General features: G+C 46.0%; 1 protein-coding gene across 4 annotated transcripts in view; it reads left to right on the top strand.

Moving 5' to 3' along the window:
- The window catches only part of ARHGEF6 (Rac/Cdc42 guanine nucleotide exchange factor 6), a 73,488-nt gene extending 50,639 nt beyond the window's left edge, over nucleotides 1-22,849 (top strand). Inside the window, exons 12-22 of one of the 4 annotated variants that reach the window (XM_067548069.1) lie at nucleotides 273-419; nucleotides 1,762-1,848; nucleotides 4,237-4,315; nucleotides 5,364-5,497; nucleotides 6,596-6,721; nucleotides 10,406-10,426; nucleotides 11,331-11,424; nucleotides 12,736-12,825; nucleotides 14,240-14,339; nucleotides 15,365-15,419; nucleotides 16,208-22,849. In XM_067548069.1, the coding sequence (XP_067404170.1) occupies nucleotides 273-419; nucleotides 1,762-1,848; nucleotides 4,237-4,315; nucleotides 5,364-5,497; nucleotides 6,596-6,721; nucleotides 10,406-10,426; nucleotides 11,331-11,424; nucleotides 12,736-12,825; nucleotides 14,240-14,339; nucleotides 15,365-15,419; nucleotides 16,208-16,348 (1,074 nt within the window). In that variant the 3' untranslated portion in view covers nucleotides 16,349-22,849. Of the gene's footprint in view, nucleotides 1-272; nucleotides 420-1,761; nucleotides 1,849-4,236; nucleotides 4,316-5,363; nucleotides 5,498-6,565; nucleotides 6,722-10,405; nucleotides 10,427-11,330; nucleotides 11,425-12,735; nucleotides 12,826-14,239; nucleotides 14,340-15,364; nucleotides 15,420-16,207 lie in introns of all 4 variants that reach the window. The other 3 variants (XM_067548068.1, XM_067548066.1, XM_067548065.1) reach the window with 3 other exon arrangements.
- Nucleotides 22,850-27,833: the final 4,984 nt, after the last annotated feature.

Here is a 27,833-nt window from a genome sequence, read left to right as displayed (position 1 = left end):
TACGCACCTAACACCCATTGAAATCAATGCATTTTAGATGCCTAGGTACCTTTGAAAATCCTAAATACCTTTAAAAATCTGGCCTCTAGAGAGACATTCTTCCTGGGAGGTGGTTACATTAATTACTGCATTTGTTGTTAGCCATCAGACTGATCAGAGTGTTGCCAGAAAATCTCTCCTTGGTGGGACAGAGCAGGTTTGATTCTGAAGTTTTCCTGTTCTCATTTTAACAAAACTTTTTTTTTTTTCTGTCTGTGATATCGGCTTTATAGTCCCAGTGCCAGGAGCTGAGGAAGAGGAAACAACTTGAATTGCAGATCCTTTCAGAGTCCATTCCAGGCTGGGAAGGAGAGGATATAAAAGCCATGGGCAGTGTAATCTATATGTCACAGGTCATGGTACAATGTGGGGCAAGTGAGGTAAGGTGTTTCACATGGCAAAAGTCCTTCTCTCGCTCTCAGTGCTAAAATGGTAAAAGAATGCTCAAATTCAAAAATTCTCTTTGTCCTGGTCGTGTTTGTGAAAGATGCTAAGTGCTCTGGCCCCAGTCCAACAAAGCACTGAAGCATCTGCTTAACTTGAAGCACAGGAGTCAGTGGGGCTACTCATCTACTTAAAGTTAAGCCTGTGCTTAAATGCATCCCTGGATCAGATCCTGAGTGCTCAGCATCGTGTAGGACCATGCCCTATCTGACTGGCATCTATCTGTTAAACAAAAAGACGTTTTAGTGTTGTTAAGCAAGCAGTAAGGAATTTTTTTTCTTAAGTTAACCTGAGAAAAAATATCCCATAAAACTCCAGCTACAGAAATTTTCTTTCTCCCAGCTCTATTTACGTCCTTCAGTTTCTTCTACAGAATTATGTGGTATTGCTATGCACTGTTAAACAAGTGGCAAGTTCCTTTCCAGAGCTGGCTGCGTTTTGGAGGTAGCTCCCAAAGTGATCTCTGTAAATACAGGACCAAATTCTGCCCTGGCTGTTCTTGACGTGAATTCGAGAGGAGTTAGGCAGTAGGCCTGATCCTGTAAATACCACCTAGTTGAGTGTTTCTTATGTGAGTAGACCCATTAACTCTGATGGGACTACTTACTCATTGCAACGTCTGCAAAGTGAGGGTTTGTTTGTAGCTCTTCTATATAATTTGGGATGCAAGGTGCTACAATAGATATGATCTTATTATTACAAACCATTGCAAAAAATGTTTTGATTATTTGAAAAAGACAGTTTACTCATGTGTATTAATATCTTTGGGCCATGTTCTGTCATCTGTCCAGATGCACAACTGGTGCCATTACCAGAAGTTCCACAGGTAGAATCATGGCAGGTTTTCGCCCTTAAGTTTTAAATAAACAAGTGAGAATTGATAATCTCTAATGCTCTCTCTCTCTCTATGTATTCATATACGTATTATATATTTTAGTACATACATATGTGTGTGTGGTATGTATTATACATGAATCATTTCTTACTGCAGTAGCTCTTATTGGTTTTGACGGAGTATGTACCTGTTAGAGCACTGGTACTTCTCACTGCCAGCCAAATTAATGCTTGGAAGGATGCATATATGAATGTAGGTTCTGAAGGGATGTTATATAAAGAAAATACGTACATTTTAAATTAATGGGCTCAGTTCTGGTCCCCTTGTGGTCATTGGGAACATTGCCACTGATTTCAGTTGAAACTGGATTGGACCCGTTATACAAATGCCTCTGAGGAAAACGTATGTGATGCATTGTAAAATGGATGTATTTTTCACTTTAGGAGAAAGAAGAGAGGTATTTCATGTTGTTTTCCAATGTTCTGCTAATGTTGTCTGCAAGTCCTCGGATGACTGGGTTCATCTATCAGGTAGCATTTTTGGTTTTAAGTTGCAAGTATTTGGGCGTAAAGAAGGAAATGAAATGTCTGTAATCAGATTAAATTCCTCTGCTTTCTGAAACCTCTCTGTTGTGGTGTTAATACCCCACAGCCAGGAAACGTAGAACTCTATCTTATCATACATGCTTACATGGGGAGTCGTTAAACAGTTTCCACACGCGAGTGCCCTTGAATTAAAAAATCTCACTTTCTTGTACTCAGATAGTTCTGAGCAATTACTATGGTGTCTGTACAATAAATGCTGACATGGCTTTAGAATTCTGCGCCCAAATAGAAATTTCAAACTGGGTGTCAGTGGCCTGTACCCTTCCCACCTTCCCCTCCCACTCCATAATGCCTGGTTAAAAACTTTCATTATAACCCGTGTTTTGCCATAGGCTGATCATTTCCATTTTACATAATTTGATGCTCCAGGCATCGCCTTTCTTGGGGCTGACTACGCTACTGAGTGGTGGAAGTCATTCTGTTTTGGCTTTATTCCCCACAACTTCCTGGAGACATGAAATAATTCCCAAGAAAGGAACCTTCTCATGCTGATTTCTCACACTCAAGCACTCATTGACAAGAGAGTAATCATGATGATAGTAAGGATTCACAATGGGTATTCTTTGGCTTTGGTTTTAGACTGACAGCTTACTGCAACGTGGCGGCTTTTCCTAAGAAAGGCTTACGGAAGTTAATGATAATGACCTCCTTTGTAAAGCACTATGTAAGAGCTAGGTACTATAATTTAGTGTAATTAAGTTAGCACAGGTGTTCCTTTAATGCAGTGGTTCTCAACCTTTTTTTCCCGAGTACCACTCGGGTCAGGTACAGTCAGGTCAAGTACCACTTGACCTGACTGTACCTGACCCGAGTACCACTCGGGAAAAAAGAGGGGGGACTTGTGGTGGTGGGGGAGGGGGGGACTTGCAGCGGCGGTGGCAAGGTTACATGGGGGGAACAATGCTCTCCGCCGAAACTCTGCCGCCGTTTTCCCCTTTTCGGGGTGGGGGACTTGCGGCGGCGGCGGGGTTTCACGGCAGTGGGGGGGCGTGGGGGACAACTTTCGGCGGCGGATTCGGGGCGCGGTATGGCCTTCTTCTACGTGTACCACCGGTTGAGAACCGCTGCTTTAATGCATAGTTTCTCAACATGTGGTATGGGGTATGCGAGACACAGGCAGGGGCTACCGGGGAAAAACTGAGTGAAGGGGAGGTGGGCAGCAGCTGCCGACTTCTGGGAAAGCCAGGTGGCAGCAGTCTGCTTCCCACCCGGTCCCAGCTCCCAGCTGGGAAGTGAGTGGCTGCCGCCGGCTCTTGGGGGAGGCGGGTGGCAGCCGTCTGCTTCCTGCCAGGTCTCAGCTCCGAGGTGGGAGGCAGGTGGCAGCCGCTAGTTTCTGCGGGAAGTGGGCAGCAGCCTCCTGCTTCCCGCCGGGTCCCAGCTCCCAGGTGGGAGCCTGGTGGCAGCCTCCTGAGTCTCGCGAGCTGGGCTCACAGCTGGGTGGCAGCCACCCATGCCCCGGGTGGGCAGCCTCCAGATCCCCGGCTTGAAGATGGGCAGCAGCCGCCTGCCCACATCCCTGGGTCCCAGCTGGCGCGGAAGCCTCCTCTGCCCCAGCTCGGATTGGTGGCAATTGCCCACCTCCTGGGCTGGCAGCCAGGCAGCAGCTGCCTGCAACTTGCCCAGGTAGCAGCCCCCCTCCCTGGCTCAAAGCCCAGTGCCCAGAAAACTTGTCAGTTTCACTGCTCACTTAGACAACTATGACAGCCCCAGATTTCACCAGTTACCCTTTTTTCCTGTCTCTCTCTCTCTCGCCCTCCTTCCCTGTCTCTCTCTCACCCCTTCCTCCTCTCAAATCCATGGCAAAAAATTTGGTGCAGCGCTTTATATATATTTGTATTATATTTGAGTGGTATCCCGCTCAAAGCCTCCTAGCTTTGGGTAACATCACCTCTAGCCCAGGTACCTACTTGAGCTGTGCACCCCTGGTGTAAAGGTGGTAACACTACCCACACTAGATCTGACGTCTGTCATATCACGGCCTTATATACTCAGCCCTTCTTCCAGCACATGGCTCACATTAGTCTGTAAATATAAAATTGAGTGTTGGGCACTTATTAAAATTTTCAGAAGTTAGGGGGAAACTTGCTACTTAAAAGGTTGAGAAACACTGCTTTAATGGACTTAATCTTGCTGTTTGGCCTGCTAAGGACAGGGAAATCTACATCCACAGACTGACGGGGAATCTTTTCTGGTTTTCTGAGGTCTTCGGTGATTTCTGGTGATGATTCCGGAGAAAGGCAGATTTGCCGAAAATGATAGACAATCAGTTGGGGATAGATGGAGAGTCTGAATCATTCTCAACTCTTTTTGTAGGGAAAACTGCCGTTAACAGGAATGATGCTGACAAAATTAGAAGAAACTGAAAGTAACGAGCATGCTTTTGAAATCACAGGTCAGTACACCTTTTGCATTTCCTGTCCAGTGGAAGGTGCATTAAATGTATAAGTAGTTCCCAACTGCTGCTCCATGCATAAGTAGAAATGCTTTATACGATTGCCGCTATGATATGATAGACTGTTCTCCTTGTTCTTGTGGGCTACCGGTGGCTTGTATGCTGAGGAAAGAGGGGAGTGTGGGGTACAGCCAAGGTCTGCTTAAATTGATACAGTCCTCTGAAAATACTGGGAACCATTTCCATACTCGACTACCAATCTATTCACAAGCCCCTACTTCTGCGCATTGAGTCAGAATCATAGGAACTAGAACTGGAAAAAGATTTGGCTCATCCAGTCCGACCCTGGCCAATGCAGCATTGTTCCCTGACTATATTTCCTAGTTTCTCGTCCAGTCTAGTTGTAAATGCCTTGGGGTCCCTTGACAGATCATTCTACAGCCCACTACTATCATTCTACTATCTCACTGCTAGGATGCTTTTCCTAATATTCAGTCTAAATTTTCCCTTTCAGAATTTCATCCCATGACTCCTAGTTAGACCAACCTTGTATCGTGCTCAGTACTTTGGCTCCATCGTTGGTATTTGAACCCTGTAAATATTTATAGACTGTTATCATGGCCCTCATTACTGCTTAGTTAAGCTACACTTATCTTTTAATAATTCCTCACAAGTTTATCCCGCCAGTACAGTGGTCATTTCTGCTGGTCGTCTCTGAATTCCCTCCAGTTTGTCAGTAACTTTCCATCAGAGAGGTGCCCAGAATTGAACACACCATTCCAGATGCAGTCATCCCAGAGTCACAGAGTGCATGATCCCTAATGCCCACTGAAGCTAGAAGAAAAGCTCCCCTTGACTTACCTGGGCTTTGGAACAGGACCACATAGAAGGGTGTTAACTTCCTCCTCTGGAATGCAGTGCTTTTTTTGCAGCCATATCGCACAGCAAACTCAGGAGGTGCTTGTTATCAGACTGGGTTGGGCTGAGTTTCTCTCTTTGATGGACCGGTGGCATTTTATAAAGAATGTAATTTAATCCTGTAATGCAGGGAACATGATAGAACGAATCACAGTGTCCTGTAACAGCAGCCAGGATTTGCACGAATGGCTCGACCATTTGCAAAGGCTGACCAAAGGGACGTGCAGCACAATATCAAAAACACAGTCCTGGAGCGCTCATTCGGTAAGTTTGTTGTACCATTCCAGTCCTTTCTGAATTCTGTTGGATCTCCGTATTGACTAGGCTTTCTTCTTACCTAGTGTGACAAAGCAGATGGCCAATTTCACAGAATCATAGAAATGCTGGGCTGGAAGGGTCCTCAAGAAGTCATCAAATCCAGCCCCCTGAGCTGTGGCAGGACTAAATAAACCTAGATCATCCCTGGCAGGTGTTTGTCCAACTTGTTTTTAAAGCTTCCAGGGATGGGGACTCCATGACCTCCCTTGGAAGCCTATTCCGGACTGAACTAGCCTTACAGTTGGAAAGTTTTTCCTAGTATCTAACCTAAATCTCCCTTGCTGCAGATTAAGCCCATCACTTCTTGTCCTATCTTCAGTGGAGATGGAGAACAGTTGATCACCTTCCTCTTTATAACAGCCCTTAACATATTGGCAGTCTGTTATCAGGTCCCCCCTCAGTCTTTTTTTTTCTCAAGACTAAATGGTTTTCTAAACCTTTCATCATTTTTGTTGCTCTCCTCTGAGCTCTTTCCAGTTTGTCCACAACCTTCCTAAATTGTGGTGCCTAGAATGGACACAGTACTCCAGCAGGGTCTCGCTAGTGCTGAGCAGAGTAAGACAATTACCTCCTGTGTCTTACATACAACACTCCTGTTAATACACCCCAGGATCATATTACCTTTTTTTGCAGCTGCATCACATTGACCACTCATATTCAGTTTGTGACCCACTATACCCCCCAGATCCTTTTCGGCAGTACTACCACCTAGACGGTTATATCCCATTTTGTAGCTGTGCATTTAATTTTTCCTTCCGAAGTGAAGTACTTTGCACTTACCTTTATTGAATTTCATCTTGTTGATTTCAGCTATAGGATTTTTCACATCGAGGTCAGGGTTCCAGGCCCTCATCATGCCTGTGACAGTAGAGTTCACACCTAACACTATAGCTAGCTATTCATGTCATTTTTCTAATGTCCCTGCTATCTTTGTGGCTAACCCATACCCTTACAATAGCTCAGATGGAGAAAGGTCCTTTTTCTCTCTCACATATTGTATGTGATGGCAAACAGCTTTCACCATCTCATCAGGTATTTTCTCAGACTTTTAGTTCTACTGGACAGCTTCGCGGACCACTGGAACCGCCCAAGATCCTTAAACCCTGGACCTTAAGTTGCCTCCGACCCGCTCCTCCACTTAGACCATCAGCAGCTCTAGGTTACAAAGAGGTGAGCTTGGACACATGCAGTGTATTGTGGCTTTCATAGAAAGCTTTCATGTTTGTGCGCAGAGTTGTTTTGCACAATGGTAGGAAGATAGGTGTTAAATTAAAGGACCGCACAAAATAAATCCCTGATCCTGCAAACACACTTTTGCACGTGCTTAACTTTAAGTATGTAAGTCCCACCAAGTCCATGGAACTAGTTTCTTGCTTTATGTATTTGCAGGATTGGAGACTTAATATTTTCTCTGCTTCCGCTGAGTTCAGTCACACAGTCTTTATTTAGGCAAAATTTCCATTTGAGAGTTTTGTGTACATGAGGACTTCAGAATTGGGTTTCACACAGAAAGTTACAGGAAGGAAAACCACCTTTAATTCTGATTATATTTCTCCACCCTGTGTTTTTGGTGCCAGATCACGAATCCCCTGTCAGTGTTATCCCCTGGGGGAAACTCAGTTTCCAGGGCTTAGGTGACACATGGCAAGCCTGTGTTGGAGCTCATAATAGAATCCAGATCTGATTCGCAGTCCCCTGTTTTAACCACAAGACCATCCTTCCCTCCCTTAAAAATAAACTGAGTAATTCAAAAAAGTTTGTACTTGGGCAATGTTCTAGTTAGCAGTAGATGACTAAGCAGCTGAATCACCAATCATCCTGGTTACGATAAAGGTGGGAACATTACTGTCTCCGGCTTGTGTCAGCCACCCTTCTGTTACAAACCATTCAGTCTCAGGCTGCAGTATTCACTCAAAGCTAAAACCTGGTAGGCAGGGGGTCTGCGGGCAGCAGGAGGAGAGTTTAGACATCACTAGGGCAGTTGAGATTATTTTTTTAATTAATAAAATTCAGAAATTTTATTTTGAAAACGAAATTGGTTTTTAAAACACCTTAATCCTTTGCATGTTTGGAGTCCCTAATGCTGACTAAGCAGATTCATACTCACGTGGCAAATTGTGGCCCACTCACTACATTTTCATCAGCAGAGGAACCACGGCTTTGCTGTAATGAATGGATGTTTTTTAAATAGGCCAAAAATGTACCAGTGTCATTATTGGCAGCGCAGCCCTTTGAATCAGGTTATTACTGGGTAATTACAACACAGAGCTCAAGTGAGACAATGCCTAGAAAACAGGTTAAGATTCCTCTAGAAGAAGAAGAAGTTGTGTGTTGAGAGAATGACCTTGTGACTTGGAGTCAAACCCTGGTGCGTGAAGTCTGAAGTCCAGTGGAGAACTCCCTGCTGAGCAGGGGGGCCCGGCTGTCGTGATCCCACATACAAAGGGGATGTCAGCAATGCCTGTGGTAAGGGGCAACATTCTGGTGGCAGCCCCCGGCCCTCACCCACACACACCGTAATTTCAAATGTGGAAGCGAAGCTAGTGTTCATGGAAGGGTGCCAGGTTGACAATTAAAAGCCACTTATTTAACGACTACAGATCAGGCACAACATGTGTCGTTGACGTGTCTCACACGGCCCTATCAACAGGCCCAATCTAGGAACAAGAGCCATTCACCCCAGGCCCACTCTACTGAGACTGCTGGCGGCGAGCCCATTAGCACCAGTTGTGAAGAGGGGTCTTGTGACGTGGACCTGGTCCATTAGGGTCTGCGTGTAGACCCTCCCCCACACCGTTTTGTAACTTAAAAAGTAAACAGCCACCCTTTCCGGAGCTGTTTGCACATTGTAAATCAAAACCCCAATTCCCAGTAGGACCAGACCCGACATGACTCTAGTCTGGAACGCACGCTAATTGACTGGACCACTCTGAGCAGAAAGGGAAAAAGTAAATTTTAAACACATAAAGCAACTCTTTGATCTTGGGGTGACACCTGTGTAAATTCAGACTAACTGGAACTATGCTCACGCCCCAGGAGCCAGAATTCAGCTCTGTTTTGAAAAGCATAACGTTTCTGTTCACACACTAAGTGGCTCAAAGAGCTCCAACAGAATGCACATGAATCTGAATTCACACCTCTTGCAATGACTTGGCAGACAGTAATGGCTTTGAAGGAGACCTTGTAAACTTTAGGCTGAACCTCATGGACACAACCATTAGATGGCCCAATGCAAATATTACATAAACTCAGTTATCTAAACAATCCAAACCTGCATTTGTCTTTTCCCTCCTTTCTCAAGCCTTGTCTGCTCAGTAACTAAAATAAGCAGAACTGCCATTTGAGCTAATTATTTTACACTTCCACAATATTGAACTGAATAAATCAAATATGAGAGTAGGGTGAGAAATCAGACCAGGTCAGCTTTCTGTTATGAGATATAGTAAAGTGATTTTAAAAATCCATTTCTGTAAAGAGAGTTTAGAGCTTCATTTGAAAGAAAGTCATGATTGTCTGTGTGGGGTGGAGTTTAATGGAAAGATTGGAGATTTTTAGACCTCCACTGAGATTTCAATTGTCTTCTTGTTCGTAGGTCGGAATTTCACAGATTTGTGTAATCTTTCTCGTAGCTAGCTGCACTCAGGAAACCCCAGAACCCTGCTTACGCATCCGTGTTGCCATTTCCATTCAAACTGGGTCATTTTTCCTGTTCTGTTTCTAGTCATAATTTGAAATTACAGAACAGGTGCTCACTGGTAAATTTTCATGTACAGATTCGGGGTAATGGGATGTGAAGACTGACATACATTTCCTAGCTTGAAAAATGACCGGCCTTGCATGACTTGTAAGGTGTTTTCTACAGCAGCACATTTCTGTGCAAAAAGCAACATCTGTTGGGTCAGAGGGACCACATGCGTGCATTTGGGGGAGGAATCACTGCCCTCAGAGCAAGTGGCTACCACAGGCGCCCGTGGGGCTGGACTGTATTGGATGCAGCACGTGTGGATACCTCCTGCAAAAACTCCTGGCATTTTTCTGTTCTTTTCTGCAGCAGATCCACAGTGGTTCCTCCGTGTTGGGAGCCCTGTGTGCCTGCTGAAGAGAGGGTAGGATTTGGGCCATGCTGACGATGATTATAGGGGAAAACTCTATTTCTAGTGAAGCAAGAGGAAAATCCTGGTGTGTTTCAGTGCCTCGCCCTGTAGTAGTCTCCTATTTAGGGGGGTGTTGATCAGGACAAAAAATAATTCCACTAGAAAAGGGTCCCACTCTATTTTAGAAGACCCAGTTCCCAGGATGCCAGCAGGCTTTGCCACCCTGACACCAAATGTTCCCTCACCCCCATTCCATTGAAGGAAATGGTTACTGTTCTTGAAACAAATCTGAGCATGCAGCAACACCCCTGAGCCTGCCCTTACAGGTGCTCCACAAGTCTTGGTGGGAGTTGTCCATGCAGAGCAGCTGCAGAATCAACGCCTTAGCTTGCATACTGAGGTTGGAATTGTCATGATTTATTGCATTGCTAAGATGTACTATTACAAATAGGCAATATTTACCGACATCCTACTACTGCTCAATGAAGCATGATCCCTTTTTTGCTGTATTAGGAGTATATTAATGCCTGCTTGCCATGTATTTCATATTTAATTTATTTTTCAACATTCATAATTTTGCATGAACCCATGCTCTTTTTGGTTCTTTGCATGCTGATATTGAGGATGTGACAATCTTTGTAGCACATTAATTGCAACACTAACATGTAAATGTTGTTTTAGAGTTAATGATTAAATGGACTTGGTCAGTAAAATCATCAACCACTCACTCATCTTCTCTTTCTTTACATATTCATTTTAGAGGATGTCTTATATCTTAAAGGTAAGGGTAGATACATCTCTTTGCCTTATTGTGACATAAAATGCGTGTGCTGTGACCTTAATTAAGCAGATCTTTCCTCTTCTGTTTGCTTTTTCCTAATTGTGTCTGCTTTTAGTAATTTCAGTATGATTCACTTTTGAACAAGCTCACCAAAAATATTTAGGACTATGACACTAATGCTGCATGGCATGAAAAACATCACACCTCTATTATTTGTTTAGTTACTAGATCTTTTACTCTTAATATTTATATTGCACATAACCTGTCACATACCAATGCTTTTAAAATAAATAATTTTAATAAATAATAATAATAGAATGATTGTGGCTCAATAAAATAAATAAATACTTCTGTTTCTTACCTTTACAATCTTATCAGACACTAATTCTGTGCGTATATGTGTATATTTTATACATGTGTGTGTGGGAAGCTGTTTATAATTATACACACACACACACACACACAGATATATAGTGTGTGTGTATATAAACAAACAATATATCATTTATGGTATATTCTATATTCTGAATAAAAATGTTGTCTAGGAATTAACGTGTATACAAATCTATAGAGAATTTTATAACTGACCACAAAAAGTTGATCATACTGATATTTCTTGTGAATTTTATGTGAGTCACTTAGCAAAAGATAATATTTCAGCTGATTGTGTTTTATTCCCTAGTTGTGCCCTGAACCACATGCACAATTCCCATTGCTTTTATTGGGAGCTGTGCACCCAGACCTAGTTAAGGGATAGCCCTAAGTGCTGTGATGTTTCCTTAACTTTATAATTGCGCGCAAAGGAGTTTGGTGCATAATGCAATGAACAACATTCAGTCTGAATTGCTCTGCTATTTTAGCTACCTTCGGCTGTTATTTAGAAAGAAAGTCTTTTTCTCCATAGGATTCTAGCAAGAGTCCAAAGACAATGAAGAAGTTTCTTCCTAAAAGGAAAACTGAGAGAAAAGCATCTGATGAGGAGTTTGTTATTAGAAAAAGTAAGTGTTTTCTTTTCTGTAGGGGAGTTCAGTTTGCAAAGTCATTTACATGAGGTTTTAAATGAAGACAGAGCCACTTGTTCAATGCATTATATGTTGCACATTAATAACTAAAGGTACTTTATGTTTCTGAGACTTTTTTAAGCCTTCATCATACTTTTAGGTTTCCCAATATGCCATGCACAGCTGCCATCTATCTTAGTTTTGTGACAGCGTGATGGGAATGCTTAGCATTTATATCACTCGATAAGCATCACAAAATTACGAGGAGGTAGGTGGGTAAATGAATATCCTCACCATACAGACATGGACAGAGAAGAGAAACTTCAAATCAGTTAATGGGTTAAATTGAATTTTAATCTATGAATCGTCGCAACAGCTGTGCTCCTCTGGGACCATGCTGATCCCAAAGTCCAAGAGGAAGCCTGTGAGAGCTGGGGACAAAACATTCTCTGCCAAGGGGATCTGGCTATGAAACTAACTCCCAGAGGAGATCAGGCCAGTCCAGCATCTGGGCACATCCAGCCTGCCCATCTTTAGGGAACACTGCAAAACCTACCTCTTCAAAAAAGCGTTTCCAATGTAAGAACAACACTCCTGACTCAGGCATCTCCTGGTACTGCTAAACCCCTGCTTACCAAAAAGAAGGTGATAAAATCCAACCGCCTTCTTTCCCCCCCCAAAAAAGTTTTTTACCCCACTAAGGGAGACCTGCTGGAGACTCCATGAAGTCCACTTTGGATACAACTTTTGATTTTTATATGGAAGGGGATCAGATACTGTGGTGAAGAGTTGCAGTACAAAACCCTAAAATAGATAAGTGATTTACCCAAGGTCACAGATTGACACAGTGACTAAGCCAGGATTAGAAATCAGGATTTCCTGATTCTTAGTCCTATTCCGAAACCTCCGCACCATACCTCTTTCTGGGATACTGGCAGTGGGGTTTTAAGCCTGCAGCTTCTTAACAAGTGCACTTATTCCTCTTGCAAGTCCCTCGTACCATAGGTAGCTACTTACAACCTGACTCTTCACAGCACTTGCTATCCAGTATCCCCATCCTTCCTGTAGTCAGACCTCAGCCAAAGGTAGGCACCAACCACTCCACTTAATTGGCCTTCATGGTGAAATACAAAGCTCTACTTTCCTTTGAATTGAGAGTATCACCTCTGCCCCACTCCTAGAAACAATTGCATTCGTCATACAAGTACTGCTATCTCATCTCGTAAATGAGTTTGTTGCACGGGTTTTGAGAGAGAAAAAAGAAGCCAAAATGTATCACTTTTAGCCAATATTTGCAATGTTTTGCAGGTACTGCTGCATTAGAAGAAGATGCCCAGATTCTGAAAGTTATTGAGGCCTATTGCACTGGTGCAGGTTTTCAGCAAACTCTCAGTTCAGGTAGATGCATAAACATATTACATAATTCACGATGTATCTGAAATGATGATCACCTCTTAGGAAAAAAACAGCATGTTGCAGCGTACAGCAGTCAAGCTTGTGCAAAGAAACTGCGGTGTTGAATCATCAAGATAAGAACATTTCATAAATCTAGTGGTTTATTTGCCATTGTTTTTCTTCTGTCACAGGGGATGAGCAAGTAGGAGGTAAGATGGCAGACGGTCTGGGTTGTAGTACACAGCTACTTCCCCAGCACTTGTTAGGAATTAAACACAAACCTAGTTTGAGCCTGTGGCTGTGAGTAAGAGAAACTGATGCTAATCTCAGGTTGATAGGTAGCTTCTGAAAGGAAGCTTGAATATTATCTCTTGATCAGCTGCGTGTTTAAGAACAAGCTGCTTCATGAGAATCTGAGTATCTAACATCTCCTGAAACTCTGGAACGACAGCTATTTATCAGTGCTGGTGAGAGATCAAATTCAGCCAGTGAACTATCAGATGAGGAGACATTTTTAAATGGGGACCATGAAACATGTATCTTCGAATGGTTCCTAGCCCTAAACAAATACTCTCATTTATAAGTAATCAAATAGTTTTAGATCCAATGAGTGCCTCCAACAATTTGCCATTTACTGCTTTAGCCCCAGTTCAGCAAAGCACTTAAGCACATACTTAAGTCCATCCTTCTTTAGCTAAGCACATAAGCACTTCCTAAAGTCCCATTGAAGTCAATAGGATTTAAGCACGTGCTTATGTTTAAGCATGTGAGTAAGTGCTTTGCTGAATTTGGCCATTGTCCATCATGTGCCTTCTTAGATTGAGAACGGCCACAAGTATCCTGGGGATCACTCAGAAAGCACAAGTTTTTAAGGGTGCTGACTCCCTGTGAGTATTTCGTGTACTGCAATGCAGGCACTGTGTATAGATTGGTGTCAGAGAGAATGGGGATCTAGCGAAGTCACTTCTGCTCCCATTATTAATGGGCGTGGCATGTCTGGCTTTGCACATGCTGTTGGAAGTTTTACTCCTGTATTCACAACATTTGCGCAGAAACGAGTGCATTATCAAGGCTCAAACAGCAAGTTAGTTTGAGGAAGGAATGTTGATCATGGCATTTGAAGAAGCCTTCCAGGGCAGGGGCCATGCATACACAACAGGGAACCCATCCTGACCAGAGCTTCCGGGTCTTAGTGTCATGTGAATATTAAACAATGAATGCTAACAGGCAACTCAAGGACTTACTCTAAATGGGGGACCCAATTCTGCCTCCAGTGGTTTCCCACTGACTTCAGTGGAGGTGTTCCTAATATAGACCAGGGTGAGCGAGTTCACAAGTAGGCATGTTATTTCTAAATGCTGCCAGCTGTTGGGGAAGGTTTCAGTTTTTCTTTTTGTTTGGCAACTCTTGTCTATAGGCTCCCGTAAAGACTCCATACCCCAGGTCCTACTTCCCGAGGAAGAGAAAATCATCATAGAGGAAACAAGAAGCAATGGTCAGACTGTCACGGAGGAAAAGTGCGTGAGGCTAGTCAGCTGCTTAGAGGCTTCCCTATTTGTGTGTTTATGCTTCAAACGTTATGCTAAATTCCAGGGGATTTGGGGTAACATCTTAAAAACCAAGGTTTTGTCTTCTCTGTGTGGGTGTCATTGGAAGGACATAGGAGGTCAGAAATTACCCAATGCGTACTTACAGACTATGGCCCTTTACGTTCGCTGGGAGTTCCAGGTGTGCAAGGAATACAAGACAGATTCCAATTGTATTTAGCAAATTTTCTGTTTAAAATTTGGAGGCCAGATCCCCAGCTGGAGTAAATCAGCATCACCCCATTGGAGGCTGTGCCAGTTTACACCAGCTCAGGGGCTGGACCTGGATTTTTCACTCTGACAGCTCAGGCAAATCCTTTTGACAGGTTCTTTATTTGTAAAACCGTTACTGCTCCTGCCAAGTTTTTGCAGATTCGTTCTCGTGCCCATCTACGTGTATTCCATGCACGCTAGTCGATATAAATGCCTTGTATATTTTGCTGTTGAGGCCTAGATAAACACGTGTTCCGATAACTGTCTATAAACCCAGGCCGTGCATCCTTTTCACATTGAATTTTGACAATATAACCTCCAGATAACAAGTCCACTTTATGAAAAAGACCTGGACATTTTCAATTTCTAAACCATCTGCCACCTTTAATTACAAACACAGCGCCAAAGCCACTGAACTTTGTTGCCATTTAAGGACAGTAGAAAACAATATTTTCTAAATTTTGAGAAGAGATCTAAATTTTGATGGCTGAGTCCTTTAAATGCTCCTCTGCTGAGACTCCAGAACAAGGCTGTATGGACGGGCCCTCAGCACTGAAGTGCTGGCGCATACTTAACTCAAGAAATGTTAATAGCCATGCTGGAATAAGCAGCCTAAGATAAAATACAAACATCCAGCACATCTCCCAGTTAACACTTAGTGTCTTCATGTGTAATAAAATCTCATTCTGTTATTGATTTACTGCACTTCAGCTCTTTATCTCAATTTTCTGCTTATTTTCTAGAAGTCTGGTGGACACGGTTTATGCACTGAAAGACGAGGTCAAAGAATTAAAGCAGGTAATTAAAGCATTTCTGCATGTGCTGTCAGTAAGTTGAACTAAAGTCAGCAAGAGGTTTTACAAACTGTGGGTCTGATCCTGCAGCTGTTTGACAGGACTCCACGTGGCTGCAGGACTCATGGGGCTCTATATTTGGTGTCAGTATGTGGAGAATACAGAGCAGACATATATTGGCTTTTTAACTGTCCTGTCCTTTGATCTGGACCTCGGAGGTCCTTTTATAGGAACATGATAAATAGATGTAAAAATTATTCCCTGTTGGAGTGGGGAAGGGAAACATCCCTCCTTCCCCTCCCCTGCTCTCCAGTTCTGCATCTTGCAGACATCACTCCACTACCAGAGGGCCCTGAGGTCCTGATCCTGGAATGGGATTCCCTCAGGGGAGTGCTTATACCCATGTGAAGTCCCAGTAACTTCAATGTGGAGCTGTATAGCAGCACAGCTCTGACTGAGTGGCTCTGCTAGCAGGATCTGGCCCTTAGTTTATACCAAATCACAAGTGACCAGGTCTGTGAATCTTTGGAAATGAGCACAAAACTCAGATGGCCCCATTTGGGGCTTGTTTGGTTTCTGGAGGGGGGAGCTTTCTCCTCCACCACTTTCTTATGATGATTAAAGGTCCAGCAAAATACTTAAGCACATGCTTACGTCTGTTACTATTCAAGAAAGCATCTAGGCATGCACTTAATATTAACCACATCTTTAAAAGCTTTGCTGTTCGGAGGCCTATAAGCCTTTTGAAATTTTGTAAGAATAAATAGAGTGGTTTTTCCCTTCACCCCACAGGAGAGTAAAAGGATGAAACAGTGTTTGGAAGAAGAGCTGAAGTCAAGAAAAGATTTAGAGAAGTTGGTCAGGAGGCTATTGAAGCAAACCGATGAATGTACCAGGGATGAGACTGGGCGCAAGTCCTCGCTGATGGCTTGAATTCTGGACAAAGCTGCTGGCAGTTGTGTGTGACCTCAGGCATTCTTGGGAAGCAGAACTGGATGCTTCGCCTCTTCATGCTCCTTCTTTTATTTTAATTGGTTTTGTTACAAAAAAAAGTGGTAGTGAAAAATAGTTTGTTTCCATTCCATAAGGATATAACACATACCACAAACAAGGAAATAGTCAACAGCTAAAATGGTCAGCAAGGGGCCTATGATTCACAATTCATCTGCAGCAACTAATACCTCATTGTACCTGCTACTGGGAGCAAATAAGAACTCCGCAAATGACTGCCACTCAGAAGAGGGGTTGGCAGGGGTTTCCTATCGAGGCAATGTAAGCACTTTCTATGCTTTCATTTTTATTCTTTTTAAAGTGCCCGGTACCTAATTTATTGAGTGGAAATGTTATTGATCTGGAGTCGGGTAAAAACCAAAAAGCAACTGGCACTTGTTTTCTGATCATCAAGAATGGAAGTTATTCCCCTCCAAATATTTTTCCCCTTAGTTGTCTGTAGCAAGCGAGTGCCCTGCAATACTGTCGTTCCCACGTGGCCTTTATACAGATGAAAATGTGCAATTAGCATTGTAAGACATTTTTAATTTAACTTCTTGGAGCAGTAGGATCTTCTTCTGTCATTAGCACATCAGGAAGTCACATTGGATGAAACTGCCTCTTAGCAGCTAATGGTTAACACAACAGTTAATTTCTCTTTTGCCCACAGGCCTGTTTCTAATGCATGACCTCTCATTCTTATGTCCTGTTACATTTTCACTTTCTAAATGTCCATGTAGTGTATACATTTTATATTTTCCCAGTGCTTTTATCTTGCCATACGTGCTCCACTTTTGATGGAAGCACATTTGGCTTGTTGGCTAGCATCATTTTCCCCACTTAAAACGTTTGCAGTTCTTTGAGTGCTTGCTCATGTCCATTCTAATGTATGTGTGCGCTCGCCCCAAGAACCACTGCTGGAAAGTTTTCCCCTCAGTGGTATCTGTTAGGTGGGCTCTGGAGTCGTGCCTTCCTTCCTAGCACTGGTATATGAGGCCCCGCTACCCCCTCAGTTTCTTGTTACCGCCCATGATGGTCGCTGGAACTGCTGCTCACCTTGCGTTTTCCCTCAAGTACTTCTCTCAGTGAGCTGTGTTGATGATCTATAAACAGTTCTTTGTTTAGAGTTTGTTTTCATTAGTAGGGGACCTAGCTTAGCAGGGTTAGCCCTTCCTCAGCGCTGGGATATGCCTCGGTCCCCGGGGTTCAAACCATGTGCGTCATGCCATAAGCCGATGCTGGTTAGTGACCCACATACCAGCTGCCTCAAGCATCGGGGGGAGGCCCACACGCAGGAGCGCTGCAGGATTTACAAAGGCTTCAGACCCAGGACTAAGAAGGGCAGGGACACCAACTCAAGCTCCTCCTTATGGAGGCAGCACTTCATCCCCTCCTTCGGAGCCACGTCACACTGATCCAGCCCCGAGCACTTTGGCTTCAGTAAGAAGTGCCCCAGCATCTATAAGGGAGGTGCAGCACTGTTCCGCTTCTCCGGTGCTGAGGAAGGACTCTGCGTCTACGGCCGGGACTCCCAGCACGGACATTCACCCCTGTTGCTGAGGAAGACAACATCTGGTGCAGAGGGCAAGGAACAAGTATAGCGCCTTGCCAAGAGGACTATAGGGTGCACCAGGAGCTCCTCAGGAGGGTAGCCCAGAACCTGGGTATCCAGGAGGAGATCTTTGAATCCTCTCATGCCCTGGTGGACATTTTAGCAGCTTCATGGCCATCGCAAGTGGCTCTGCCTTTGAACGATGCCATTTTAGACCCCGTCAAGGCCTTATGGCAGACCCCTACGGCGACACTCCAACCTATTGCGAAGAAGTTGCCCTATGAGATGCAGCAGACAGTGCAGGACCTTCCCTTTGAAGGCAAGTCGCTTTTCTCAAAGCAAACAGACTCTAAGCTACACAGTCTGAAAGTCTGTAGAGCCACCCTGAAATCTCTGGGGTTGCATACACCGGTTCCCACCAGGAAGCCCCAATCCGCTTCTACCCACCCCAGCAGAGACAAGGCTACCGCAGGGGGAGGAGTAGAGGCTATAAGAGGAGGCCTCTGTCCCAGTACTCGTCAGCCCCATGCCTGCCCCCGTCCTCTCCCCGAGACAATCAGTGGGGTCTAAGCAGGCCTTCTGATGCTCAGGGACGATGTACCAAGATGATGTGTGGATCCGATTTCCCCTGGTTTTGTGAACCGGTTATCCCACTTCTATTGGGCATGGGCCTGCATTACCTCAGCTTGCTGAGTGCTAAGCATGGCAGAAGTGGGATACGCCCTTCAATTCACTTGTTTCCCTCCTTCCCACCCTCACTCCCTGTCCCTCTTCAGTGACCCTTCTGACAACAGCTTCTAGCCCAGGAAGTGCAGTTGCTGCTAAGGGCAGGAGCAGTGGAAGAGGTTCCACTGGAGGGAAGGGGCCGGGGGTTCTACTCCTATTAGTTTCTACTCCTGAAGGCCAACAGTGATCTCAGACTGACCCTGGACCTGTGAAACCTCAACAGATTCATCAAGAAACTGAAGTTCTCCTTGGCCTCCATTATCCCTTCTCTGGATCCAGGGGACTGGTACGTTGCCCTTGACTTGAAGGACACATATTTTCATATAGCACTCTTTCGGGGACGCAGAAGGTTCCTATGATTCGTTGTGAACCACATGCACTACTAATTTACTGTGATGCCATTCAGCCTCTCAGTGGACCCTGGAGTTTTCGCGAAGTGCATGGCAGTTGTCACAGCCTTTCTGAGGAGACAAGGGGTTCAGATCCACCCTTACCTCAATGACTGGCTGATCAAAGGTCCAGGTGGAAGCAAATGTGGGATTAATACAGTCAACTTTCCACGACTTGGGGCTATTGCTAAATATGCAGATATCTACACTTCCCCCAGTTCAAAGACTAGAATTCATCAGGCCGGTCCTCAGCTTGAGCCAGGCCAGAGCCTTTCTCCCGGAAAATCAGTTCAGAGCTCTAGAGGCACTCAGAGAGAGCCTGAAAAATCACCCCATCATTACAGCAAGAAACTGTTTAAAGCTCCTGGGGCATATGTCCTCATGGACCTATATGGTGCAACACGTGAGATTATGGCTCAGACCTTTCCAGACTTGGCTGGTATCAGTATACTCTCCAGGCTGACACCATCTGGACACGGTGGTCTCGCTCCCCCTATCGGTGATTGCCACCCGTCCTTGGTGGCTGAACCTGCGGAGAGGATGTTCAGGAATCCCATTTTTCGAGGCCCCAGCCGTCAATGTTTCCTGTTACAGATGCATCAGTGATGGGATGGGGGCTCACTTGGGGACCCTCAGAACTCAGGGCCTCTGGTCCCTGGAGGACCTCTCGTTACACATCAGTGTGAGGTAGTGCAGCTATCCTGCCAGGCGTTCCAGCCCCACTTGGAGGGCAACTGTGTGTCAGTCCTTACAGATAATACAACGGCAATGTTTTACATAAACAGGCAGGGCAGAGCACACTACTCTCTCCGATGCCAGGAAGCTCTTGGCCTGTGGGAATTCTGCATAGTCCACTTGATCCACCTCGAAGATTCCTATCCCCAGGATCAGAAAACGAGTTAGTGGACCTTTTGCAACCATCACGAGTGGTCCATTCGCTCAGACATTGTCAGCACCATTTTCCAGAGGTGGGGAACTCCCAAGGTAGACCTGTTTGCGATAAAGCACAACAGGAAGTGTCTTCAGTTCTGCTCCTTCCTAGGCCACCTCTCGCTCGTAGACACCTTTCTCCTTCCCTGGACGTTCCAACTCTTCTATGCATTCCTTCCTGTCTTATACACAGGGTCCAGCTGAAGGTCGGAAGGGACAGGAGGCATCTTGTCCTGATAGCCTTCCATCCCTGGATGAACAGCCAGTCGGTCTTCTCAAACTCAGTCTGAGGTCCAAGGGCTTGGAGCAGCTGTACCCCAGGTACGCTAGCCTCTCCCTCCCTGGGACCTCACCTTGATGCTGGCAAAGCTAACAGGACTCCCGTTTGAACTGCTGGTTACGTGCTCTCTGTTCTACCTGTCCTGGAGGGTGGCCATCCTCATCGCCATTACTTCTGCCAGAAGGATGTCAGAGATCCGAGCTCTTACTTCAGAACCACCATACACCGTCTTCTTCAAGGACAAGGTTCAGCTGTGGCCACACCCGGCCTTCCTGCCAAAGGTTCCTCTCGCATGATATTAGGCATGCACTAGCCTTTTCCATAGAAAGGGCTAATCCCTTTCAGAAGTCCACTCTGCTTTTCATAGCCGTTGCAGACAGAATGAAAGGCCATCCAGTCTCAGCCCACAGAGTTTCGTCATGGATCACTGTCTGTATCCGCACACGTGCTATGACCTAGCGAAGGTCCCAGCTCCTCCGCTGACAGCCCATTCTACGAGAGCTCAAGTATCATCGGTGGCATTCGTGGCGCAAGTTCCAATTCAGGACATCTGTAGAGCGGCAACATGGTCAATCGCTTTCGCGATGCCATCACCCAACAAGCTAGGGACGATGTGGGTTTCGGCCAAGCGGTATTACAGTCAGCATGCCAACGAACTCTGAACAATCCACATGGGAAACTGCTTGTGATTCACCTACAGTGGAATGGACATGAGCAAGCACTCAAAGAAGAGAAACGGTTACTAACCTTCCATAATTGTTGTTCTTTGAGATGTGTTGCTCATGTCCGTTCCAACCCCGCCTCCCCTTCCCTCCCCCCCCGCTTGCCCCTCTGTCGGAGTTAGCCAGCAAGAAGGAATTGAGGGGGCGGCAGGGCCCTATATACCAATGCTATGAGGGCGCAACTCCAGGGGCACCAGAACTGACCCGACCTATAACACTGAGGAAAAAACTTTCCGGCAGCGGTTCTCAGGGTAAGCACACACCAACATCGGAATGGTCATGAGCAACAAATCTCAAAGAACAACAGTTATGGGAGATTAGTAACCGTTTTTTCCTTCACCTTGGTTATGAAAACAGACAATGACCACTAATTACCCGGTCAACCCCAAAGGGACTTTATAATAGGAAAAATCATTCTGTTGCAATAGGAAAAATATTTATATTTATGCTTTGACGAGCTGGAATGGTCAAGCTCCCTCCTGTATAAGAATTTATACAGTTTTTACAAATCGCTGGCAGAGATACCAGCTAAATCAAAGAACACATACAGTGTGTGTATATATAGACTGACTGCATACTGCATTTCCATCTGGCTCTGGGTTACCCTTTTTTTATTACAGTTACTTTTATTTCCTTGTTAGCAGTACATCATTAACTGTAACAGAAAGTCTGGACTATTCTAACCATTAAGAATGAATAGCAGGGGGCAGGGTGGCCCAAAGAGATGCAGACACATATCATAGCTCATTACTGTTTAAGTTCTTCATGAAGGAAATATTACAGGGAATAATTATAACCTTCATATTGCAATTAAAGTTCAACCAGAGTGGGACAAATTGCATTTGGGGATGAGAAGCAATTAGGCTGAAAAGCTGGACTCTAAAAACTGCAGAGCATTTTAAAATGGGTTTGTATTTAATTGTGAGCTTGGTTTGGTTGGGGTTTTGTTGTTGTTGTTGTTTTTGGTTTTTAACTTGGGCCTTGTTTGCTCTGGCCAGCATTCACCATCCCTGTCCTCACTTCTTGGTGGTAGTTGGCCTCTGAACCTACAAGCTCTCTGACTCCTTGCACATCAGCAGCAAGTGCACGTGAAGCTGGGCTGTTCTACAGCTGACCACTGGCCCTGGCAATCCGTCCAAGCCCCATTGCATGGGTACTGAGCTTTAACATGCATTCACTTATGAAGGGCAGAAGTGTGAAATTTTGGTCTGTGGCCAGTGGCCGTGTGTCATGAAGCTGGTTCTTCCACTTCCCTAGTAATATCCACGTGCTGCCCCTCTCAGAGTAACTTCTCCACTGATTTTGGAGGAGCCGGGATTGGAGAGGCAGTAATCTACCCCACGCTCCAGCAGCAGCCCAGCTGTGTCCGCTGTTTTGCTGGCATGCACTTATGCAAACACCCAAGCAACATTTGGCTCATGAACTGTACTCAAAAGTCCTGTGCAAAAGATATAACTATATCCATCTAGTTAGAGTTGATTTGAATCCATGCTGTGTACATATGCATGTTTATAAGACTTTTAATGTGCTGGAGGATGTGCTGGTGTGTTTTTGGAACAGACGCATGTACTGAGCGTAACAAGCCAAAAATAAATAAATAAAGGAAAGGAAGCCATGTCAAACTGATAGCAGTGTTGCCATAGTTACTTTGTTTACAGCAATTTGTAAATAGGTTCCGGTTAGTCTGTTTTAAGATGGATGCTCTGTGTCAGCTGCCTTCCACTATAACTTTGATCATGTTACGTTTATTTACTGTTACTACTTATGTGAGTTCAATTTTTCTAGTGTTTTTATTTTGAACTATTTTTAATTGACATTTTCAACAAATAAAGAAGGATAAAAATTTGTTTCTACTGATTTCTTTTTGTCCAGTTCCCATCTTTCCCGGGACTGGAATCAGCAAAGTGCAACACCTGGTCGGTTAGCCTTTCAGTGTCTGTGTTACAGGATCGCCGGCCTCTGTCGACAGGCTGAGCCCAGCGCCTCTGCACTGGAGCGGGTGAGCCTAATCCAGCTAATTAAAGAGGGCTGGGCTTCATCTGGGCTTAGGAAGGGCTGCTGGTAGGCAGCTGGGGAGGAAGGACTGAGATAGGCTGAGTCCTGGTCAGTAAGGCTATGCTAGAGCGAAGCTAACTCCTGTGCAGGGTCCTTGGAGCAAGGGGGCAACTCTGTAGCTGTGGCTCCAAGGGGAGCGAAACTGGAGACGGCAAGAATGCTTCCAGGATCTGGAAAGCCATAGACCTCTGGGAGGCCCTGAAACCTGGGGGCCAGGGATTGTCTTAATATTGCGTTCTGTCCGTCTGTTTGTTAGCCTTCCATATAAAAGAATAAACCTGGACTGGGCCTGGACGTGGCAGCGCATGCTTGGAGCCAGGGGACTGCAGCAGCCCCCCTGTGACAATCTGGGCCATACCACAGAGTTGCTAAGGCAATACAGAAGTCAATGTAAGGCTGAAGTTTGCAGACTCTGGGTCCTAAACTGACTGTTTGCAGGCTCTGGCATGAGTGGATTTTACCAAAAAACCCGCCTGGGTGAAATTTGGAGGCATTCAAAATACTGCCCCCGGTGGGTCTGCTCTACAAGAAGGAGGTGAGTTCTATGGTGATTGCAGGCTGGATTCTCTGCTCCAGCTCTGCAGCGCAGGGAAGGGGGGTGGGCTGGCAGAGCGCTGGCAGCTCCCCAGGTCTCTGCCTGACCCCAGGCACAGGCTAGGTTTGAGCAGGCTGTTCTATGTCGCTGGCAATGGGCCCACCTCCCACCTGTCATGCCCCCTGCGCTGGGGCTGTGGGGATGGGGTGGAAGTGCCTGCTAACCTAGTTCTATCTCACTGGGGACTCCTCCATGCCGGGGGAAATCCCAACAAGCAGAGGAGTTGAGTCTCCGCTTCATTTGTGCCCCTCATGGATGAGGACATGCTCCTTCATGTGCCAGTTTACAGTTCTCAACCCGGTCTTCTGGCAGCATAACAACATCCTGCATGGACATTATTATTAATAAAGAACAGAGATTTAAGGATACCACGGAGAGAGAATAGAAACAGAAAATGGTTACAAATACATCAAAAGTATGACATGCTTTCAAGCTTTGTCTAAAGCAATTTTCTTATCTACTGTTACTTTTCAGCATCACCAATCCATGTAATTGGGGGTCTACCACTCATAAGCTTTGTACACATTTACCGGGAAATTCAGCGGCAGTTGATGGGAGTTACACAAGCTTCTGGACCCCGTGGGCATACCACCAAGCCCCAGGGTCCCAGCCTAGGGGTCCCTATTCAATCACCTTGGAGAGCCAGGCAGCTGGCACCCCGGAGCACAGAACCGTGCCACACAGCCCCGGGACCAGTGGACACAGGGAAACAATGCTGTCGGGGGAAGTTGGTGTGGCATATGGTGCTGAAGAGGAAGATCCCAGCACCGAGGCAGGCTCCAACGCCTGTAGAGAGGTTCCGGGCCAGGACATCCCTGAGGCTCAGGTGGGACCCAGGGCCTCGTCTTCTTCCTCCCCTGACGAAGCAGTGGTGGGGACATCAACCACCACTCTTCCTATGGACAATAAGGCCCATCAGGAGCTATTGAGAAGAGTGGCCCTAAACTTGGGTCTACAGGCAGAGGAGGTCCATGAGTCCGTAGACCCGATGGTGGACATTTTGGCTCCAGAAGGTCCCTCAAGGGTAGCCCTGCCACTGATTAAGATGGTCCAGTCCACAACAAAGACACTCTGGCAAACCCCAGCCTCTATCCCACCTACAGCAAAAGGGATAGAGAGAAAATATTTTACTCTATCTAAAGGGTAGGAGTACCTTTTCACTCACCCTAAGCTTGGTTCGCTTGTTGTGTCTGCGGCGAACGAAAAGGAAAGGCAGGGGCAGCAGGGCCCAACACCTAAAGCAAAGGAGCCTAAGAGACTGGACCTGTTTGGGAGGATGGTCTACTCCACTAGGGGCCTGCAGCTGAGAATCGCCAACCAACAGGCGATTCTCGGTAGATACAACTTCAACTCGTGGGACACGATGGCGAAGTTTAAAGACCATCTTCTGGCCGAGTCCAAGCTGAGTTTGGAGCCCTGGTGGAGGAGGGAAAAGCGGTAGCCAGGACATCACTACAGACTGCATTAGATGCAGCAGAACTATGGCTTTGGGACTGGTCATGAGAAGAAGTTCCTGGCTGCATGTGTCAGGCCTCCCACCTGAGGTCCAGTCCACCATCGAAGACCTCTGCTTTGAAGGAGGGGGGCTATTCTCAGAGCAGATTCGAAGTTCCACAGCCTCAAGGACTCTAGGGTGACCTTTAAATTCTTGGGGCTGCATATGCCTTCCACACAGAGGAAGCACTTCAAGCCCAGTCCGTCCAGACGTTTTATCCACCGTATCCTCAGCAGGACTTCTCCAGGAGAAGGGACAAGAATAACAGGCACAGAATGCCCCAACCGACCAACCCTGGCAAAGGCCCAGGAAAACAGCTGCTAGGGCCAAAATAAAACTTTTGAGAGTGTGCTCAAGGGCAATACTCCAGGACAGTTACCGGATCCTGTCCCTCCTTTCCGCAACTGATTATCCCATTTTTACGGTGCTTGGGCCCGAATAACAAGTACAGATGAGTGTTGCACACGGTAGAGGTGGGATACTCCCTCCAGTTTTGTTCTGCCCCTCCATCCCACTCTCCTTCCCCATCCTTCTTCAGGGACCTCTCTCACGAGCAGCTTCTTACAGGAAAAGTGCAAGAACTGCTTCGCACTGGAGCGGTAGAAGAGGTCCCTCAGGAGCTAAGATGAAAGAGGTTCTACTCCAGATATTTCCTAATCCTGAAGGTGAAAGGGGGGTCCAGCCTATCCTCGATCTGCGGAATCTCAGCAAGTTCATAAGAAAGCTGATATTCTGCATGGTCTCCTTAGCCTTGATCATTCCCTCTTTGGATCCGGGGACTGGTATGCTGCCCTTGACCTAAAAGATGCTTACTTCCATATCTCAATAATACCCTCTCACAGGAGGTTTCTCAGGTTCATGGTAGGACGCAATCACTACCAATTTGCTGTCCTCCTGTTCAGCCTATCGGCAGCCCCAAGAGTTTTTACAAAATGCATGGCCATGGTCGCTGCGTTCCTGAGGAAGTATGGTGTCCAAGTATACCCATATCTGGATGATTGGCTAGTCAAAGGCCACTCCAGAGAGCAGGTAGATGCCCAAGTCGTCCTAATATGGGCAACTTTCCTCAATTTGGGTCTGCAGCTGAATGTAAGCAAATCAACACTAGAACCCATGCAAAGAATAGAATTCATAGGGGCAGTTCTGGACTCAGTACAAGCCAGAGCTCTGCTGCCAGGGTCTTTCAGTGACTTACCTACCACGACAGCTCGAAGTTGCCTAACGCATCTAGGCCATATGGCCTCCTGCACGTAAGTGGTCCAGTATGCGAGGCTGAGACTCAGACCTCTCCAGTTGTGGCTGGCATCAGTCTACCACCACCACAGGGACACTCTGGACAGAGTGGTCTCTCTCCCACCACAGGTTGTAGAGTCCCTTCAGTGATGGCTCGACCCCTGCCATGTGTGCGAAGGGGTTCCATTTGCCAGGCCGCAGCCGTTGTTGGTGCTGGTTATGGACACTTTTGGCTTTGGGGTGGGGAGCGCACCTCGGTGAACTGAGGACTCAGGGCCTTTGATCCCCAGAGGAGCTGTTGCTCCACAAAAATGTGACGGAACTGCGAGCAGTCAGGTTGGCCTGCCAGGTGTTCCAATCTCACCTGGCAGGGAAGGAGGTGTCAGTGTTGACAGACAACATCAGGGCAATGTTCTGTATGAACAGACGGGGGAGCACATTCCTCTCCCCTGTACCAGGAAGCCATCAAACTCTGGGACTTCCGCATCACCCGCTCCATACACCTGGAAGCGTCCTACCTGCCCGGATCCCAGAATAAGCAGACCATTTCAGCCGCTCCTTCAACATCCATGAGCTGTCTCTCCACATGGATATCATCAGACACATTTTCCAGAGGTGGGAGTTTTCCCAAGTAGACCTCTTTGTGATGCAGTCCAACAGGAAGTGTCACCAGTTTTGCTCCTACCAGGGGCACAGCCCGGGTTCCATGGCAGATACGTTCCTCCTTCCCTGGATTCACCACCGGTTCTATGCGTTCCCACCATTCCCTCTTGTTCACAAGGTCCTCCTAAAAATCAGGAGAGACAGGGCCTTGGTTATCATGATAGCCCCAGCATGGCCCAGACAACACTGGTACATATACACCCTGATCGCCCTGCCGTTGTTTCCGGACCTGATCACACAGAACCAGTCAGCTGTGTCATTCCAGTTTAGAGTCACTTCAGCTCATGGCGTGGAAGCTGCATGGTTGAACCCGAGGGAGGCATCATGTTCAGAGCAAGTGCAGGAGGTTGTCCTTGGTAGTAAAAAGCCATCTACCAGAGCGGCATACTTAGCTAAATGGAAAAGGATCTCGTTGTGGTCAGTACAAAAAGGTATTCCTGCAATGCAGGCTCCGCTGCCACTTATACTGGACTATCTACTGAACTTGAAGCAGTTAGGTTTGGTGGTTGCATCGGTGAAGGTATACTTGGTGGCTATCTCCATTTTCCATCTGGGAGTAGGGGACCGTTCGCTATTTGCCAACCCTATGACGTCCCGTTTCCTCCAGGGCTTAGAGAGACTTTTACCCTCCAGTACGTCACCCAATCCCGCATGGGATCTTAACCTGGTGCTCAATAAATTGATGGGCCCCCCATTTGAGCCCTTAGCTTCGTGTTCTCTGTTGTACCTCTTGTGGAAGGTAGCCATCCTTGTCGATATTACCTCGGCAAGGAGGGTGTCTGAACTCA

Source organism: Emydura macquarii, unplaced genomic scaffold (assembly GCF_026122565.2).
Source record: "Emydura macquarii macquarii isolate MOO-44397 ecotype Brisbane River unplaced genomic scaffold, CSIRO-AGI_Emac_v2 contig_1253, whole genome shotgun sequence".
Taxonomy (NCBI): Eukaryota; Metazoa; Chordata; order Testudines; family Chelidae; genus Emydura; species Emydura macquarii.
Note: the sequence above shows the minus strand (reverse complement) of the source record. Positions and strands in the feature narration are given on the sequence as shown.